The sequence below is a fragment of the Leptodactylus fuscus genome, chromosome 3, assembly GCF_031893055.1.
Source record: "Leptodactylus fuscus isolate aLepFus1 chromosome 3, aLepFus1.hap2, whole genome shotgun sequence".
Classification (NCBI taxonomy): domain Eukaryota; kingdom Metazoa; phylum Chordata; class Amphibia; order Anura; family Leptodactylidae; genus Leptodactylus; species Leptodactylus fuscus.
Genome location: NC_134267.1, coordinates 41,638,499 through 41,658,579, shown reverse-complemented (window position 1 = coordinate 41,658,579; position 20,081 = coordinate 41,638,499). Strand labels below are relative to the sequence as shown.

At 41.5% G+C, this 20,081-nt stretch overlaps 1 protein-coding gene across 5 annotated transcripts in view; it reads left to right on the top strand.

The window, feature by feature from the left end:
- CCDC88A (coiled-coil domain containing 88A) overlaps positions 1-20,081 on the top strand; it is a 134,447-nt gene that overhangs the window by 71,914 nt on the left and 42,452 nt on the right. For all 5 annotated transcript variants that reach the window (XM_075267465.1, XM_075267464.1, XM_075267462.1 and 2 more), the window contains exons 8-13: positions 1,208-1,377; positions 8,644-8,725; positions 10,489-10,647; positions 12,277-12,423; positions 14,624-14,768; positions 17,238-17,422. In XM_075267465.1, the coding sequence (XP_075123566.1) occupies positions 1,208-1,377; positions 8,644-8,725; positions 10,489-10,647; positions 12,277-12,423; positions 14,624-14,768; positions 17,238-17,422 (888 nt within the window). The remainder of the gene's footprint in view (positions 1-1,207; positions 1,378-8,643; positions 8,726-10,488; positions 10,648-12,276; positions 12,424-14,623; positions 14,769-17,237; positions 17,423-20,081) is intronic.

Sequence of the window (20,081 nt, the reverse complement as noted above, 5' to 3'; positions counted from 1 at the left end):
CACATAATATTGCCCAGTTATTTTTGGCTCCCCGCACAGTATACTGCCCTCTTTTTGCCCCCCATACAGTGACATATTGCCCACAGATTTTTCTAAATGTTTTGGACTCAGGTGAAATCCGAATTTCTTGGGGTTTGTGACAACATCTGGCGGTACCCAATATCATTCAGGCGCGATAACCTGCAGCATGGGTCACCACTGGGGCCTGTGATTGGTCCTCACCACAGGGTGCATGACATCAGACACAGGCTGGAGGAGGCCTGAAGAGGACACGGGGAGACTGTTGCTTGCCCAGGAGAATATAACTATATGTTGTTTTTATTCACCTCTCTTGGTGCCGCTACCTAATGAATTATTCTAAGGCCCCGTTCCCACGGAGTAATGCGACGCTCAATCTGACACGTAAACACGTGAGAGTGAGCGCTTCAAAACAGAATCCCATTGACTTCAATGGGTTCCGTCTTACGTGCGCTACACATTGAAATCAATGGGAGACTTTTTAACCTATTGATTTCAATGTGTTACGCACGTTAAACGGAACCCATTGAACGCAATGGGATTCTGATTTGAATCTGATTTGGCATAGTTAGCCTTTCAGTGTTTTTGGATATAACCCCAATTTTTACTTCACCTTCAATATAATTTCACTTCACCAAATTATACCTGTAAGACTGGTGAACCTGGGTATGTACAGTATATACAGTACGCCAGGTGCCTGAGCCAAGCAACACCACTAAAGTACACAGAAGAATAAGGGTTAAATGACAGTGTAGGAGATTTATTGATTCGTGTGCACTACGTGATTAGGACGCCAGCACTTCTGCTCACTCAATAACATCTTGTATCTCCACTATAGATTGTAAGCTTATATGGCCATGGCTCTTTCTATTTAGCTCTAGTTGTTTGGGAAGAGTTATCATGAAGAGCATATTTTAAGTCAGTTTGGCTGGAGTCGGCATTTATATAATTTACACCAAATTCATTGACGTTTGCACAATGTTTATTAAATTTGACATGTCTTTAAAGCAGACCTCTCACCAGATCTCAAATGCCCAATGTATGTGTCTCACTGGGGTCTGTAAAGTGCTATGTAATATGACAGCACAAAAAATTACAAAATTAGAGTCTAATTCCTATGTATGTTGGCGGATGATAAAGAATACTGTAGAATCCATTTTACAGGACTTCTTCTCTCACTTGCTTCCAGACAATTATCGAGCTGACAGAAGAAAGGGACTCCCTCCACTTCACACCTCTGCAGCCCTCCGCGCAGTCCCCCTCTGGATCCCCAGGCATGAGGCGGACTGAGAGCAGACAACACCTGTCAGTGGAGCTTGCAGAAGCCAAGGCGAAAATAAGGGGGCTGAGGCAGGAGCTGTGAGTACTCACTGAGGTCGCAATAGGGATTTTATTCCTACATGCCATATTTTTAATATACTATAGGATAAAGGATTGTCACTTGTACGGGGTTTGGCAAACAATTACCGTATATACAATATCCAGCACTTTCGATAATCCAGAACCTTTTCATCCCCAGCTATACCTATTATAATACACAGCAATTCTGTTCTAAGTTCTAAACATTAACATTAATGATGGATCGGTAGGGGTCTGACATTTGGAATAGACTGCATATGCCTAGTTACTGTCTATTCTAGTACGTGGGAGATATGTAATATTTATTAATTATGTTAATTAATATACAATTGTTACATGATGCATTTTATGTAGCTGGGCTGTAAATATCATACGTGCATGGCCATATGGTACTCCATGTGCTGGCACACAATGCAGGGTTGGGTACCCTAAATATGAAGCCATTACCGTACAGGGACATGCCACGGTCTTTGCTTGACAGATTGGTCAAGAAAAGACCCCCACATGTAGTCCGAAGTATATGGAGGAACACTAAAGACTCCAAGCACTTCTATGGGTGCCCTATGACATCACTGTGCAATATCTAATCATAATAGGCAGGAATGTGAAGTTCAGGTTGGAGTTGAGGCCAATTTTGGATGAAGCCGTAGTCAGAAAAAAGTTGACGTCTGTGGCTTCACAAAAAAAAGTATTAATTATTTTTAGTTACATTATACAAATATTGGTTTTGTATTTAGATGGATAGTTTGTGATATTTATACTTTCATAGGAATTAAATCACTAGATTTTAATAAATTAGAGGAGATTTACTGCTTCTGACTGACCATGGCTGTCCACCAGGAGTCTGAGTCAGGCCAGGGGACAGCCATGTCTGGAGTTTGTCCTCCTGACTCCACAGCCTTGGTAATAGAATAGGTGTATGATAGAGAATTTTCTTTATGTAGGGATGATACTTATTTAACACTTAGATTTAAAGGAATTGTGACCCTTTAAAAAAAAAAAAAATAATAATTTTTTTTTTTTTTTAAAGAATTTAAAATTTTTGTCTATTTTATAAAACGTTCTATATCTTGCAATTTTCACTCTGGCCACTAAGCCTGACAATAGATTAACACTTGCAAATCTTGTAAGAGTTTTTTTTATTTTTTTGTAGCAGCAGTCACTTCCTTTACATGTAGACAAGGTAGCATTACAATAGAAGATAACACCTCTATAGATCACATCACTTAACACCTCTTATTATATCCACCACTGACAGTAGATGATGTCCCAGCTTATCTACTCCCCCTGCCCTCTACAGAGCATGTCTAAAACACTGTCCCATTGACCCCAATGAGATGGCTGTCATGATTTTAAGCTGTAAAGCATATCACTTAAAGGGATTCTACCACTAAAACACTTTTTTTTCTAGTTACCACGTCGGAATATTCGTCTCTTACCTGTGGAAGTGCTCTCCGCCGCGCCGTTCGTTCAAAATACCGGTTTGTACCGGTATGCTAATGAGTTCTCTCGCAGCGATGGGGGCGTCCCTATTGCAGCTCGAAAACTGACCGCAGCGCTGCCTCTCTGGTCTTCGGTGTCCTCCCCTTGCTTCTTCAGCGTACTGTCGGACGCCTGCGCAGTACGCTCTGTTCGACGAAGATTGCCGAACGTACTGCGCATGCGCGAAATTGCGGTCCCAGCCATAGTGCGGGCACCGCACTTTCGCGCATGCGCAGTACGTTCGTCAATCTTCGCCGAACAGAGAGCATACTGCGCAGGCGTCCGACAGACGCTGAAGAGGCAAGGGGAGGACACCGAAGACCGGAGAGGCGGCGCTGCGGTGAGTTTTCGAGCTGCAATGGGGACGCCCCCATCGCTGCTCCTGCGATGGGGACGCCCCCATCGCTGCGAGAGAACTCATTAGCATACCGGTACAAACCGGTATTTTGAACGAAGAGCGCGGCGGAGAGCACTTCCACAGGTAAGAGACGAATAGCCTTTTTAAAGGCTATTCCGACGTGGTAACTAGAAAAAAAAGTGTTTTAGTGGTAGAATCCCTTTAATATTACTAACAGAGCAGGTTAGAAGATCAGGCAAGATGGCAGTGCCATAGTCATGTAGAGAAAACAGAATAAAAAAAATAGAATACAATCAAAAAGTAAAAACAGAGTAGAAATAAATATTATCCGGTGTTAATAGATACAATAATTTGTGGATACAGTCCTGATAACTGTACATGCTTGAAAACCGCCTGAACATGAACAGAGATGTGTGAGGCTCTTTCTCTTATGCTACCGTTCACCGCCCTCCCTGTAAATTTTGCACACAGCTGCACTTGGGAAATTAGCCTGAAGATTGCAGTTATTATGTTGATTGACACTTAATAGATAGCCTAAACATTTAACGCCAATGTGCTCCTCGTAATGTGGTGCGGGCCTTCATAGTCTGGAGATAAAAACCTGTAATTAGACATGTAAACGAATGCCGCATTTTTCCTTCGCTTGAGATCTCACCCTTTCTGGTCTGGGAGTTTCTGCGCTCGCCCTCCGTTTTGCTATATTGCAGCCGTCTTCTTATGCGCTGAAGGAGTTACATTTGTGTAATCAGCCCCCCGCTGTTATTCTGAGAAGCCCGTATTAAATATAATGGCTTTGTTTGTTCTGGAGAAGTCAAAAATGTATTCATTGTACCTCGTGCCTGCTCCAGATGACCTTGATGAGCCCAGAATTCTGTTTTCGCTCTTTATTTTTATTATTTATTTTGTTACATTATGGCAGATTTATTTTGTCTGCTGAAGCCGGTTATATGAGGTAATTCCCTTGTCCAATGTACAGGCTGCTTATAGACCAAAGTGAAAAAATACAGTTAACTAATGACTAATCCTGAGTCATAGATCGTATTGTAACGAATGACTCCTCTTGGCTGCAGGCCTTGCTACCTTTAAGGGAATGTATCACTTTAATATGCCATTTTTAATTTTATATATATATATATATATATATATATATATATATATATATATATACACACACATTTATTCTATACTGTTTTTTATAAAATTTTATTTTTTTCTATTATTTTTTTTAAAAATTTTTCCATTAAAAATAGTACTAAATCCTGCAGTGTTGACTATAATGGACTGACACATGCCAATTATGTAGGGGTTTTCTTTGCAGCAATCACCTCATTTACATCACAGAAAGACAGACATTACAATAGAAGAGAACACCTCAATAGATACCACTGACACATCAATACATCCTTAAGAATACATGATGTCACAGTTTATCTACTCCCTCTCCCTGCACAGAGCATGTCTAGAAGACTCTGCCATAGACCTCAATGAGTAGCCTCCAGACTATTGCCATATATTCACATATTTAATATGGCTTCGACAGGACACATTTAAAGGGGTTGTCCAGTTGCAGGAAATGTTATTGTCTGTATAATGAGAAGTTATGTACTTTTCCAGTATACTTTCTGGATCAATTCTTCAGATTTCTAGATCTCTGCTAATGATTTGGCTTTAGTTAATAAAAAAAAAATAATAAATAAATAAAAAAAATTGGTAACACATTAGGCCTCGTTCACATCTACATCGGTAATCCATTTGGGGCAGTCCGCATGGGAACCCCCTGAATGGACTACCAAACACATTGGCAAGCGTGCACAGTGAAAGCACACGGACCCCATAGACTATAATGGGGTCCGTGTGCATTCCGTACGGTCTCCACATGGAACGTGCGGACAGATAAGTAGTTCACGCTCTACTTTCCTTTCTGCATGACTTGTGCGGAAAGCACATGGACCCCATTATAGTCTATGGGGTCCGTGTGTTTTCACTGCACACCGCTTGCTAATGCGTTCGGTAGTCCGTTCGGGGAGAGAGGGATCCCCATGCTGACTCCCCTGAACGGATTACCAACGCAGATGTCAACAAGGCCTTACCTTTAAGGCTCTGTCTACACTGTGACTTGTGTCATGTGACATGAAGATTACCATGTGACATTGCAACATAATGTCTAATGGCGTCATGTTGTGTGCAACTCAACCATCGTAAACTTTAATGTTTCTTGCGACTATATCAATAAAGTTTGACTTATGTAATATCCAAATCTGTTTTATGCAAGTTGGAGTGTGTAGTCCTAGCCTAAGGGAGTCCTCACCTATAAGGTAGTGACAAACACATTGACATTCGCATTGGGATCTTTGAAGAAGTTTTTGAAATATTCTATCATTATTTTATGGATTATATCCATATTAGTTTATTATATGCATCACACTATGGTGTTGTTGTCCTCATACACTTGCGCTGCAGACTAGCCAGGCTCGCTCCCGCTTTCTCTCTATTACTATGCAGACAGGCTAGAGGGAGAGGTTAGACCCCCAGCTCACGAATACTGAAGACTTCAGACACCGATATAGATGAAAGAATTGCATGTGTTCATGACGGTCCCAGGGTGCGCCTAGCAGAGTCAGTTGCTGCTGCCCCCCACTAGCTATGCCACTGGTCGATGGGTATTAATGTGGTGCGAGGTCAGAGCCTTTTAATACATCAGACACCCCTTGAGCCAGTCAGGACTTTCTTAAGACTAGCGTCAGTCTAAATAAATTATCTTCACCATGTATGGAACTATACATGTAATAAATCCCCCGATTGTCTGACAAATGCATCTTTCTATAAGTCAATGACATTACTTTACTTGGGTGCTCATAGTAAGGGGCTGCTGCCTCTCTTGTCTACCACTAGGCCTGGCATTGCTAGGGTTAATCATTAATTTCCGACAACTTCGGTGGAATCTGGAAAAATTGAGATTCTACAAAAAAAATAGTCATTAGAAAGCTACAAAAGCTGAGCGCAGCAATCAGCCCGCAGATAGAGAGTGCTGAATATTCATAGGAGCTTCTCTGAAAATCAGTTCAAACAGCATAAACCACCAGTGTTGTCATCTGTGTGAATTAGGTCCAACGTGTTAACTGCTCCGCTGTATAGGTGGAACCGAGCTTAGCATGGAGAATATGTAAGAATATGAAGACAAAGCTGTATATTAGACATTTATTCCTGCTATGTTAAGTGGTAGACTTGCAATTAACGCCTATGTGAATATTATTTTATGTGTTACTGTTTGCCAACAATTTGTCATTTATTAGTACCTATACAATCTGCTGGGTTAGTGTCCCGGGAGGCCGCTGCTTGTCTGCCGCTGCATGCAGGCACTATTGATTGCCAGAAATAATGCTGAGACAGCTACGGCTCTGCACAGTACAGTGAATAAGGCTGGCTATTATGTTTCCTATTATATCATTTCCTTCTGTGCTGTATAAGAAGTCCATAAAAGTAACCAGATGGCGGTATCAGAAGATTTTATACATTTTCCTTAGATACAATTTTTTTTTAATTTTTTTTTTGCATTGTTACCATTTTCAAGTAACAAATATGAATCCATATGATGGCGTCATTGAAATGTGAAGACCTGAAAGACGGTCTTTAGATACAGAACAAGGGCAGTGAACTGAACGTGAACACTAGACCCTCTTCAATAACTGAAATTGGTTTATTTACTGCCGATACCATTTGCATCAAATCCAGATCCTTCATGTTATACTATTATAATAATTGTGCGGATGGATAGTTGAGCTACCCATTATATATATAACTTTCATGCGGCGGTATAAGCTAAGGAAGGGCATGGTTTATGTGCTGACAAGCTTACCTCCTGCCTACGGGGTCCCTGCTTGTATCTACTTCCAGGTCCTTGTTTCCTAACCAGTAGCTGACCAAGGAAAGTTACCACGGCAGTGATCAGAGGATCAGGCAATTCCTGCTGTCTTGAAACAGGTCCAGAAAGTAGAGTCCAGCAGGGATCTGGTAAGCAATAGAGCTAGAAAGTAGAGACAAACAGGGACCAAGTCAGCAGTGGAACCAGAAAGTAGAGTCACACAGGGATCTGGTAAGCAGTGGAACTAACAATTAGAGGTAATCAGGGACCAGGCAAGCAGTGGAACTAGGAAGTAGAGACAAGCAGGAACCTTGTAAGCCTTAGACCCAGGAAGTAGAGACAAGTAGGAACCTGATAAGCATTGGGCCCAGGAAGTAGAGTCAAATAGGAACCTGGTAAACTTTATGCCCAGGAAGTAGAGACAAGCAGGAACCTGGTAAACATTAGGCCCAGGAAGTAGAGACAAGTAGGAAATTGGTAAGCATTGGGCCCAGGAAGCAAGAACCTGGTAAGCATTGGGCCCAGGAAGTACAGACAAACAGGGACCGAGTAAGCAGAGGAATCAGGAAGTAGAGATGATCAGAGACCTGGTAAGCACTGGGCCCAGGAAGTGCAAGACAAGCAGGATCCTATCAAGATAAAATACTTTACAACTTTATTTTCAAAAATCCATTAAAAGTATACACGGGAGGAGGCACGCCTGAGAAGAGGGAGCGACAGCCGTTTCGTGCTGTTTTTCAAGCTCAATGAGCTTGAAAAAGTGCTAAAACAGCACGAAACGGCTGTTGCTCCCTCTTCTCAGGCGTGCCTCCTCCCATGTATACTTTTAATGGATTTTTGAAAATAAAGTTGTAAAGTTTTACTGTATCCTCTTCATGGTGAGTGCCCAGTTTTTTTCTTCTTCTTTATATTTTATATGGACTATGTTGTTTACTGAGAGCACCACCACATGATTATTCAATAGTGTATTCCCCTTATCCTACCTTGTTACTTCAAACCTGCATTAAGTAGTGCCACCTCACTCTTTTTGTATATAGGATCCTATCAAGCCCTTCCCATCAAACAAGCAGAGCTTAGAGTTCAGGCACAGTGTGAACAGATCTATCATAAAGAAACCATGAACAAATGACCATATGAATGTATATAAAAATACAAATCTTTATTAAGAAATGACATAAATAACACATACGAAATAAAGGTGAAACGCAACATTGTGAACAGAGCCTAAACATGCCCCTACACATTAGATGAAAGTTGGTGAAACCGCAAATTGCAACTGGACCAGTCAACTATTTAATGTGTAAAGGTGTGCCTTGATCTTCCCCTCCAGCATATGTAAGATAAAAGAAGGGCCTGGACTCTTTGGATTTTGACATCTGATCGTTTGGTTTTCCAGGGAGTTAAGCAGCTGCTAGAGGAGTCTGGCAGTGGCTTATTTACTAAACCTACCGAGAACACACTTAACCCTGTACATTTGTCTGGTGACAGAAGGAATAGCCTTAAGTTTTCAGCACTTCTATTTGATGAATGAGAATGTTAATAAACTGAATTTATTTATTTACAGGGAAGAAAAGACTGAACAATTCCTGGATAGTAAGCAAGAAGTCGCACAACTGGAAGCTGAGCTGAAAAGACTGCAGCAAGAGGTCAGAGGCTTTCATGTAATTCAGGGATTTGTAGTGTTGGTATGATGACAGCCAGAGACGTCACCGAGGAGATTCATCAAAACTATTCAATCCAAGGGCCCACAAGCTGAAGGGGCCATGAAGATAATAAACTGTACTCATGTCTCTCCAAGAGTTCAGTTTGTTACAGCAGTAGATCTGGTCTTCAGTTACAGGATTCCAGGCTGTTTGTGCCAGGTGACCACTGCAGCCAATAACAGGACAATAACAGGGCTCAGCAGTCAACTCTTCACATATGGCGAGTCACAGCAGTCATGTGCCGATTGTGAAGATGTGACCATAAAGGCCTTTGAGTGGTTGCAGAGAGAGCCCCTTCATCAGGGCTAGTACAGTGGTCTGAACGAAAGGTTCTTAAAGCGATAGGATGAAGGGGTTGTCCACGATATACAGTTTTTCGCAAGCAGGCAAGGGAAGGTGAAAATAAAATCTACTCCTCTTTTCCCAGTGCTCCGGTGTCTTCCACTGCAGTCTGGTCCTGCTGCTTTCAGTGTCTTTGCCTCATGTCACCACTGAGGCCAAACAGCAGTCCATGGAAGGGAATCGGGACGTCCTACGTCCCATTCCTTAAGCCGCTGATTGACCCCAGTAGTTGCATGAGGTGAGGACTTCTGCCAAAAGAAGTCTTGGGACGCTGCATGATCAGACAGAAGGGGCACATTGGTGCATCGGGGAGAGGTGAGTATGGGTTGTTGTTTTTCATTATAATTTATCATCGTCGAAGAAAATTGTATTTCCTGGACAACCCCTTTAAAATAGTCAGGGATCTGACCTCTGGGGCCCCCAATCATCTTAAGTTTTCAGGGGCCACAGTGATTCAGCGTTTGCTCCTGGCCAAACTGTACAGGAAACTTGAAGAATGGCCTTTCACTGTAATAAGAAAGAAAAATGATCCTTTTTTTTTTTTTTTTAAATAAAAAAAGCATTGACTCTATGTAAGCGGATGGTTATCAGTATTTCAGTTATTAGTGTTCGGGTTTCTGTCCTTGGGGACCCAAAATACGGAAACCCTATCCACTTAAAAACTGGATATCTGCAGAAACCCACCAACCTCATAGATTACAATAGGGTGCACCGGGTTTTCGTCTGGTTTCTGCCAAAAACGCAGAGTGGGGGACAGCGTCTCATACAAAGATTCAGACAGTAACGTGAACCTAGCGTAAAACTTATCAGTTAAACTGATGATCAAAATGTGATGTGAATGGCCCCTATAAAAAGACTGAATCAGCACTGCAGTCCTTTTATAATCAGAGTAACCCTTTAACACAGCACACATTACAGTCCGCTTACAATGTACCAGTGCAGGTTAAATATGGAGGAGTGGGCTGTAGCAGCTCTTCAGAACAGAGGCCAAATAACAATTCTGTAAAAAAGAAAATCTAAAGTGAGCGAGTCACCACCTTATAGGAATTGAGGACACGTGAAGGTAACCATTACAATGGGAAGTCATTAAAATTCTGCTAGAGAGAGACCGCAAGTAAAGATGAAAGCCATGAAGTAAAAACCCGAGGCCTTCGCTGAAATTCACCTCATGTCATTACATCAACAGGACTTGTAATTAGAATGAAATTATCCTGCAAGGAACCGTCTCATAAATGAGAGGCTGCAGCCCTGGTATAGCGTTGTCTTAAAGTGATGCAATGACTGATCAGATCTTCTCACCATTGTGGAAATTTACAACTTGAGGAAGTTTTCATCTCAATGTTCTTTGTACGTCCCTTCTGTAGAACATGAAACTTCTGGCTGACGCTCGATCTGCTCGACTGTATAGAGATGAGCTGGATGCACTCAGGGAAAAGGCGATCCGAGTTGACAAGCTTGAAAGTGAAGTGAGCCGATACAAAGAACGCTTGCACGACATTGAGTTTTATAAGGCCAGGGTAGAGGTAAGTACACAGTAAATTACATCATTTTGTTAATGGGTTAGTAATCATCAGTATAAAATATGTATTCATTATATAAAAGAATACATAGAGGTACAAAACAAGGTTACGAAGATGGTGAAGATCATATAAACTTCTGGCACCGTTATAGGATATCAAGAAGTCCACAGTTGCTCCACTGTAAAGAGGACCTGTCACCAATGACCCAATGACCCACATCATCTGATCGACGCTGTCACCCTGATCTTTTTGCCGTTTTGTTTATCCAAATCTTTTCAGCCGTTCCAAAGATATAAGCCCATTTAGTGTTGACGCGGATTAAGGTATACTAGCCAAGTGGGCGGTATGTCATGTAGTATAAACGTCCACTTGACTAGTATGCCCTAATCTGTATAAACACTAAATGGACTTATATATTTGAAGTGGCTGAACAGCTCAACTCTAAAAGGGCTTAACTTGAAGGGTGCAGTCACACCAGAGCCCATTAACCTTGCGGGTCCCATAAGCATACTTATGGGATCAGTTGGTTAGAATATAGTCATAAGCGGTATTCTGTAGAGGGGCACCATTAGTTTGTGGTGGCCACTGAAAAAAGATGGGAAAGTTGGGAAACGTGTTGTGAAAAAGTCTTCATGGTAGTCTGAGCCCAGACACAGAAGGAAATATAAATGCTGCCAAACTATACAAATGGGAGTGGCTGAATGTGTGCACCATGGCCCGTGAGGCTTTAGTTACGCCCCTGGCTTATATCTTTGGAATGGCTGAATGGATTTGGTATAACAAAACACCAAAATACTCAGGGTGACCGCTTCAATTGGATGATGTGTGTCACTGGGATTTTCAGACCTGGGGACTGTAAAGATGACCTGTTCTCCTTTCCTGACTCTTTCAGGAAATACTTGTGTTTCTCATTAAATAACAATTCTGGATATTTTCTCATAGAATTCTACATTGTGCTGTTCCTCTGTTATTACTAGAAATTTATGGATCAATAGGCAACTGGGTGTTACCAGTTGGGTGTTTATCTGCCTGGTATGCAGTGGATCCAGTAGGTGGCGCTGCCTCCTGTGACTGTTAGTATGAAGCAACACCTGCTGTATCCACCTCAAACCAGACAGCTTACGGATGCATATAGGAGAGGCGTAGTTAGCCGCTACTTCAACAAAGTAATACCCCAAAATGCCGAGGCTCTGGGAGTGATAGCTGTGATGGGTCAAGGCGACGCCACTGACTTAAACCACTCCATTCTAGTCTCAACTGACATGGCAGCAGCCACCAAAGAGGAATAAATAAGAAATGTTACGATGCAGAATTGCAGAAAATAGATCATCCATCATTCTTATTTTATGGGGAATACCAGTATTTATGAAGACAGACATGTCAGGAGAGCTGACAGGTCACCTTTAAAATATTCCTTTGATCTACTTCATCCAAAAATTGTTGCATTAATTAAATGTGTTGTCAATGTGACAAATGCCCCTAAAACAAATATTGATCCCGTTGTATTTAGTATCGACTCAATGAACAAACTCATTTTCCATTATAGTAACACCATTGAAATAATCTATATTAGATTATTGTAGCATCCTTGTTGTGTCATACAGAAAAAAATTAACAATTAAGAATTTTTAGGAACTAAAAGAAGACAATCAAGTCCTTTTGGAGACAAAGAACATGTTGGAAGACCAATTGGAAGGAGCTCGATCTCGCTCAGATAAACTACACGAGCTGGAGAAAGAGAATATACAGTTAAAAGCTAGATTCCATGATTTGGAGATGGTAAGTCTGCGATTTACTAAGGTAGCTTTTGGATGATATTATAGATTTCTCAAAATTCATAGTTTATTTGAAAATGTCACCATAAGGATCATCCAGCTGGATTTATTACTGGTGAGTTGGTATTAGAGATGAGCAAGTAGTATTCGATTGAATATGACTATTCGATCGAATACTCGTATCGGTCGAATACCACGTGGGAAAATTCCATTGAATTCAATGCAAAAACCTCCTCGTGCTCCTCATCCTGCTACTTCCGGAACTTGGAGGATCCAATGTGTTGAACTTTGGTTTCCATTGAAACTGGAACAACTTTCCTGTTTTTTCCCATAGACTATAATGTTATTCGATATTTGATCGAATACTACTCGCTCATCTCTAATTGGTATCTATAATGTGGCTTAGTGGTTAGGGGCAAGGCTGTGAACTCTGTAGGCCAAACCACTCCGACTCCTCTATTTTTCCACAGCCCAAGTCAGACTCCTGCTCTCACTCCGACTCCGTTCTAAATGGCTGACAGCCATGATCAGTCAGAAGCAGTAAAGGTCCTAGAATTCATTTAAAAGCCAATACATTGCTATAAAATTAAAAATGTAGCAAACTATGTATCTTAATAATTATACAACATTAATGATTGTATAAAATAAATAAAAAATAATTACCAATTTTAGTTGCAGTTGGTATTTTTTTTTTTTTTTACTCTAAATCCAACTCCACCCAGAATTGGTCCTATCTCCGACTCAGCCCACAATCTGGCCAAGGGTAACATCTCCCTTGAGTTTGTGTTCTCCCCATTTTTGTTTGGTTTCCTCCTGTTGCTTCAATAAAACATACTTATCAGGAAATTGGTCCTAGTGTGTGTGGGATAAGGATAGAGACTGATGTGAATGGTGACAATCTCTGTATCGTATTATAGACAATAGATGGGCATTGACCCTGCCGGTATTCTGAAATTGGGTTACCATATATACTCGAGTATAAGCTGAATTTTTAAGCACAGCTTTTTTTTATTCATTTATTTATTTATTTATTTATTTATTTGGGGGGGGGGGGGTCTATGACCAGCCGCAATAGTAATGTATAGAATCTCCCATAAAATAGTGAAAAAAAGGGGTTAATAGGAGCACTGCAGATACCCTACATTCAGCCAGGCTGAATTCCAAGTGGGGGAAAAAAAACTCAGTCCTCAAGCTCAGGGAAGGGGCAGACAGACAACCAAAACACCCCCTCCCCTTTCCCAGCACCCAGCAACTACTGCACCCAAAAACCATTTTAATTTTTGAAATTTTCCAGTAGCTGCTACATTTCCCCCCTAGGCTTATACTCGAGTCAATAAGTTTTCCCAGTTTTTTTGTGGTAAAATTAGTGGGTCGGCTTATACTCGGGTCGGCTTATACTCGAGTATATACGGTACGTCTTCCAAGCCTTATGCTAGGTTTACACCTGCCCTTGGGTTTCCGTTCTTAGGGTCTGCTGGCTTGTAGGACTTTTCTCTCTGCATTGTCCAAGTGGAACAGGGGACGGAATCCCTAAACAGAAACCGAGCGCTGGTGTGAACCCAACCTTAGGGTTGTTTGTTGATGCATTTCCTTTACCCACCTCTAGAATGGTCACATCTGATGACCTTCCTGTTCAGTATTATGCTCTTAGATTATATATTTTATTGAGTTGTAGAGGGGTCATGGCATCTATAATTTGATATCCTTTACCAATTTGATCACACACTATGGTCATTTTCACTATAAGTGGTAAGCAAAGTGTACATTTCATATATTTGGCATTTCTTGATCCTCGTGCTCTTTTTTTGGACCGCTGTTCTTGGACTATTTAATTTGGTATATTCTCAGTTTCACTGGTTTGTGTTGCATTAATAGGGATTATGTGTTCCCTTCGCTTCTCGAATATAGATGTTCTTACCATGAGGCGGCTGATGGATGATGGGTTACGTAATGTCATTATTGACTGATGGACTATATAACTTTTTCTAACACTATATTTGGCCCCCTGTTATTTTGTGGTATTTGTTTTGTATGGTTTGGCAGACCATAAGCTCATTTAACTCTTCAATTTCCCATTATACTTATGGTGCATATGTCATAGGAGGAATGTGAACTAACAGAATAAGCATTGTAATAATTTATACCTGTGTCCCATGTAATGATACCTCTTGTTTTCAGTATATAACTGTTGTTTATGACCTTAGGAGCGTGACATGGACAGGAAGAGGATTGAAGAGCTCATGGAGGAAAACATGACTTTGGAAATGGCTCAGAAGCAAAGCATGGATGAATCCTTACATCTTGGCTGGGAACTAGAACAGCTGTCCAAAACCAGCGATCTCCCAGAAAGTAAGAGGCCAGTCTATCTATATTTGTGTTATTTCTGCATAGTGCCGAGTGTTTGTTAGACTGCTCCAGCAGTTTCTTATCACATACTGCATCCTCATGTTATTTATGGAGATACTTAAGATGTTTGATGATTGTCTCATATGTTGGTGATAGATGAGACATGAAACTTATCATAAAACGTGGGGGTCCTGTTGCTTGGAACTGCACCAACGATGTCAAGGAAGTGAGGGTAGGCCAAGCTACTTTGTATCCAAGTCACGATTGTCCAAACGTACATTTGCCTAGGACGGAGCTGTACATTTTAGGATTCTTAATGGCCTTATGCTACAAAAGACATAGACCTATTGTGAATCAGCTGTATTTTAGATCATTAACCTCTGGACTTGTGGACTTATGGCCAAGGCAGTTGACCCCATCACTTTGCCCTGGGAATATTATGGTCTTATTCATACTTATGTGTCAGAAATGGTGCAGAAAAGCTTTTCAATATTTTATCAGCATCTCAGCTGGGTTGGAGACCACACTGACAATCTTATATCTTCCTTGGACTTACCCTTATGTCTAGTGAATAAATTATTATGGATTGATTGTTCAGCTGTCAGTCATATCCTCAGTGGAATATCTCGATTCCTAAGGTTAGTTAATGTCTTGAGTCCTTAGTCTAAAATCTAAAGTATTAATAACACAAGGCAGATACATTTAAGGGACGCTCAGGAATGTTAACAATTCCTCTAACTGCAGGGAATATGCTAAAATAATAAGCAGTGCCAGGCTGTTAAATCCCCTGATTTTCTAGTGGTCCGTGCTATTCTTTGTGTACTTAGTGTAGTGATGATGTGCCGTACACCCATATGGCCACCGCAGCCAACCACAGTCATACATGAAGACATCACTGCTGAGACAATGATCGGGGGTGTTCTCCTTTAAGAAAGAAGGGTAACCCCTCTATGATGTAGAGGGCCTGCAGCGTTAGTTATTCCATCAGAGGAAGGAATTATTTTAACATTGCATTGAATGAGGACAGACACGGCTGAAAAATATCCCATTTGTATCTGTCAATAAGATAAAAATATTGTTGTGATCATCTGGAAGATGAGAATTTCAGTTGTTTACCGGTAGTGTGTACACAGCCTTAGATTATATTAAAGAGGACTTTTCGCCATTTCCATGCGCTCCACCTCTTTGCGTCCTTCAAAAGGTGCCGCTCTACAGATTCTGGAAGAGTTGGAATTTTTTCTCTAGTCCCCACCGTTCCTGAGCAATCATTGCTGTTATTTTCAGAACAATTATGACCTATGTGGTCAGGTGGGTGGTCCCTTTATTTCTGCCCCAGGCAAGGACCGCCCACCTGACAGTAGAGAGCATAAAATTGCTGAAACTAACAGAAAAGATTGCTCAGGAATGATCGGGGCTAGAAAAAAATAGCTACACTGGAATTAATGGACTGATGCCTATTGGCTTATGGAGCCAATAGGAGTATGGAGTATGGAAAGAGTTGGAGTTAGGGGAAATTGCGAATGGCTCTCTTTAAAGAGATTCTATCATTAAAATCACATTTTTTTTCTCGATCACACGTAGGAATAGCCTTAAGAAAGGCTATTTTGTCCTACCTTTAGATGTCTTCTCCGCGTCACCGTTCAGTAGAAATCCCGATTTTCTTTGGTATGCAAATGAGTTCTCTCGCAGCACTGGTGCGGTCCTCAGCGCTCAAACAGCACTGGGGCGTCCCCAATGCTGTGAGAGAAATCTCCAGCAACGCCTCCATCTTCTTCTGGAACGCCCTCTCCCTGTGTCTTCTTCTGTCCTAGGTTTCAATCTTCTAGGCCTCGGGCCTTAGGCAGAGCAGACTGCGCATGCCCTCGGCCACAAGAAAAATGTCCGCTTACACAGTATGCTGTGTAAGTGACCATTTTCTTGTGGCCTGTGGGCATGCACAGTCTGCTCTGCCCAAGGCCCGATGGCAGAGCCAACTGTGCATGCGTAGAAGTTTGAACCCAGCTCCGAAAGAAGACGCGGCAGAGAGACTGTTCCTGAAGAAGATGGAGGCAGCGCTGGAGATTTCTCTCGCAGCATTGGGGACTCCCCCAGTGCTGTTTGAGCGATGAGCACCACCTCCAGTGCTGCGAGAGAACTCATTTCCATACAGACGAAAACCGGGATTTCTACCGAACAGTGGCGCAGAGAAGACATCTAAAGGTAGGAGAGGAATAGCCTTTCTTAAGGCTATTCCTATGTGTGATAGAGAAAAAATTAGATTTTAATGATCCCTTTAAGTTTTTAACGTTCTATTTGATATTTTCGTTAACCTGAAGATGGTTGAAATGTGTTTGGGAATCGTGACTGAATACATGTGTAAAGTATTCTATAGATTATATTTTATATCTCTTGGTGAATGAATATAATCAGAATGCCATTTATTTAGCTATGACCTGTATAAAACTGTCTGACTCTTGTACAATTCTCTTATAGCGCCACAAAAGTCTCTAGGACATGAAGTGAATGAGCTGACCTCCAGTCGTCTACTAAAACTAGAGATGGAAAACCAAACCCTGCTGACTACTGTAGAAGAGCTGAGGAGTGCGATGGGCTCCACAGAAGGTGCTAGTGCCAAAATTCTGAAAATGGAAAAAGAAAACCAAAGACTATGTAAAAAGGTGCGTGTTTTATCTATCAGATACTGTAGGTCTCATAGTGCAAAATGTTCTTGTTACCTATAGCAACCAAAAAATTAAAATTTTTATCATCCCAAGGTAATTTTCTAAATTAAAATGGAATCCTTTAAAATTAGGAAATGTAAGAAAAAAATGAATGAATAGAACAGGTGACTATACGAAAATTGGCAATATAACTTATTTAAGAAATTTGTTTCCTTCTCCACTTATCAACTGAGATTTTATGTATTAGGCCCGGTTCACATCTACGTTTGGTGTTCTGCTCAGGATGTCCGCTTGGGGACCCCTCCCAAACAAAATTCCGAATGCATTAAAAAGCGGTGAAGCAATGAAAGCACATGGACCCCATAGACTATAATGGGGGCCGTGTGTTTTCCGTGTGGTGTCCGCACTAACCATGCGGAGAGAAAAGCGCTGCTTGAAGTACTTTTGTCTCTGCAAGATTCGTGCGGACACCGCACATAAAACACACGGTCCCATTATAGTCTATGGGGTCCATGTGGTTTCATTGCTCACCGCTTGTTAATACGTTCGGTATTCCGTTCGGGGGGTCCCCATGCAGATTTCTTGAGCGGAATACTGAACGTAGATGTGAACCAGGGCTTAGTCTATTGACAGGGTATGGGGAGGATGAAGCTGCTGGAAAAGGCATGCAAATAACTGCAGAGAGTGAGAGCAGGAAAATGCATCAAGGGAAATGTAGTTTGTCCACAGATTCTCTGCATGTAAATAACAGTGATACAAGAATCAGCAAGTAAAATAAAGCCAAGCAAAGGCTGCACTAGGGAACAGTAAGGATTTAGCACTGCTGTGGATGGATTTGCAGCTAATTTTTGGAAGCTTAATATCCCTTTTAAAATAACTAATCTTTTGTTCAGAGGATTTAGCTGTTGGCAGAGAAGACATGCACACTCAGCCAAGATAAGCATGCATATGCATGGGGGGTCACATAAATGAATATACAAGTGATAGCTGTCTAGGCCTGCTTCAGGCTTTATTCAATTCTGGTTAGGGCAAACTTTCAGCATGCAAATTGGAAGAGTTCCATTGAATGTATATGCTAGACCAGGGGTAGGCAACCTTTTTTGTTCGGCGTGCCGATTTAAATTAAAAAATCAAAGGTGAGGTCCTCGGAGTGCCGGGCAATAATTGTAAAGCTGACGACACCTACACTAAAGTCATATAGCACAAACCACAACATAGGGGTGCTGTCATACTGCGCTCCCAGCCACATGCGCTTACCACTATTTGCCTGGATACATATGTTCTTTTCCTTTAGAAGCAATGTAAGTACATGCGTAACCCTCAATTAGTGGTAATGTATGTGACTGGGAGCAGAGTAAGGTCATACCTGTGGCAGTGGACACTAGCTGTCGGACACCGACGGTAGTGTGAACGCTCCCTAAGTGAAACGCAGATTAATTTCAGTCACTTTTAGTTCCTGGCGATGCAGTAACAGCAAAACCCCAGCCAGGAATTAATCGGTGTCACACTTTCAACAAAGTGAATGCACTGGTGCCCAGGAACTGGATTTGGCTATAATTGCATCTAGTTACAGTGTCACCACCCAATAGAATCACACTAAGGCTGAGGCCCCACATTACAAAAATGCAGCTTTTTTTATTTCAGATTTAGCTGCGTTTTTTTTCCGTCAAAGCCAAGAATGGCTAGAAAAGGAATGGGAATTATATAGGAAGCTTCTTATAGGTCTCCCTCCTGCTCAATCTACTCCTGGCTTCGGCGCAAAAAAACCCAGCAAAATCTGCAACGAAAAAAAGCTGTTTCTGCAACGTGGGGCTTTAGCCTAAGGCTGAGGCACAGGGAACACAGCTTTTTTTGTTACATATTTTGCTGTGTTTTTCTGAGCCTAAACCAGGAGTGGATTGAGCAGAAGGGAAACATATAAGAAGCTTCCTATATATTTCCCATTCCTTCTGTAGCCATTTTTAGCTTTGGTTGAAATAAACCGCATCAAAATCTGCAACAAAAACACTGCATTTCTGCAACGTGGGGCCTCAGCCTTACGCCTCCTGCATACAAATGGCACGGATGTGGTTTTCACTGACCTATATGTTAAAATGAATTGACAGGGCTGCAAATGCAGACAGATATAGGGGATGTATAGGACAGATATAGGGGATGTATAGGACAGATATAGGGTAGGTATAGGACAGATATAGGGGATGTATAGGACAGATATAGGGGATGTATAGGACAGATATAGGGGATGTATAGGACACATATAGGACCTGCTCAATAGTTTTCAGCTCTTCAATTTGGCCCAGATACACAGCCACAAAAAGAATGGCTGTATATACGGGTCAATTGAAATATATAGGTCTGTACTTTATCCACAGTTGTAGATAAAGAGCCTGGTCATGTGCATTGCAGGTTACAACTCCATGTGCCTCATATTAATAGCAGGTAACCCCATCATGTCCCTCACATTAACCCCCTGTGTGCTTTACATAATTGACACGGATATGTGAGACATATGGAGATAATAAGTGAATATCTTCATTATATAGGTCCCTTATTAGTACCTCCATATGTCTCACATATCAGTAACCCTTATGTGAGCCACACAGGGTTAATGTGAGGGACATGATGGGGTTAACTGCTATTAATATGAGGCACATGG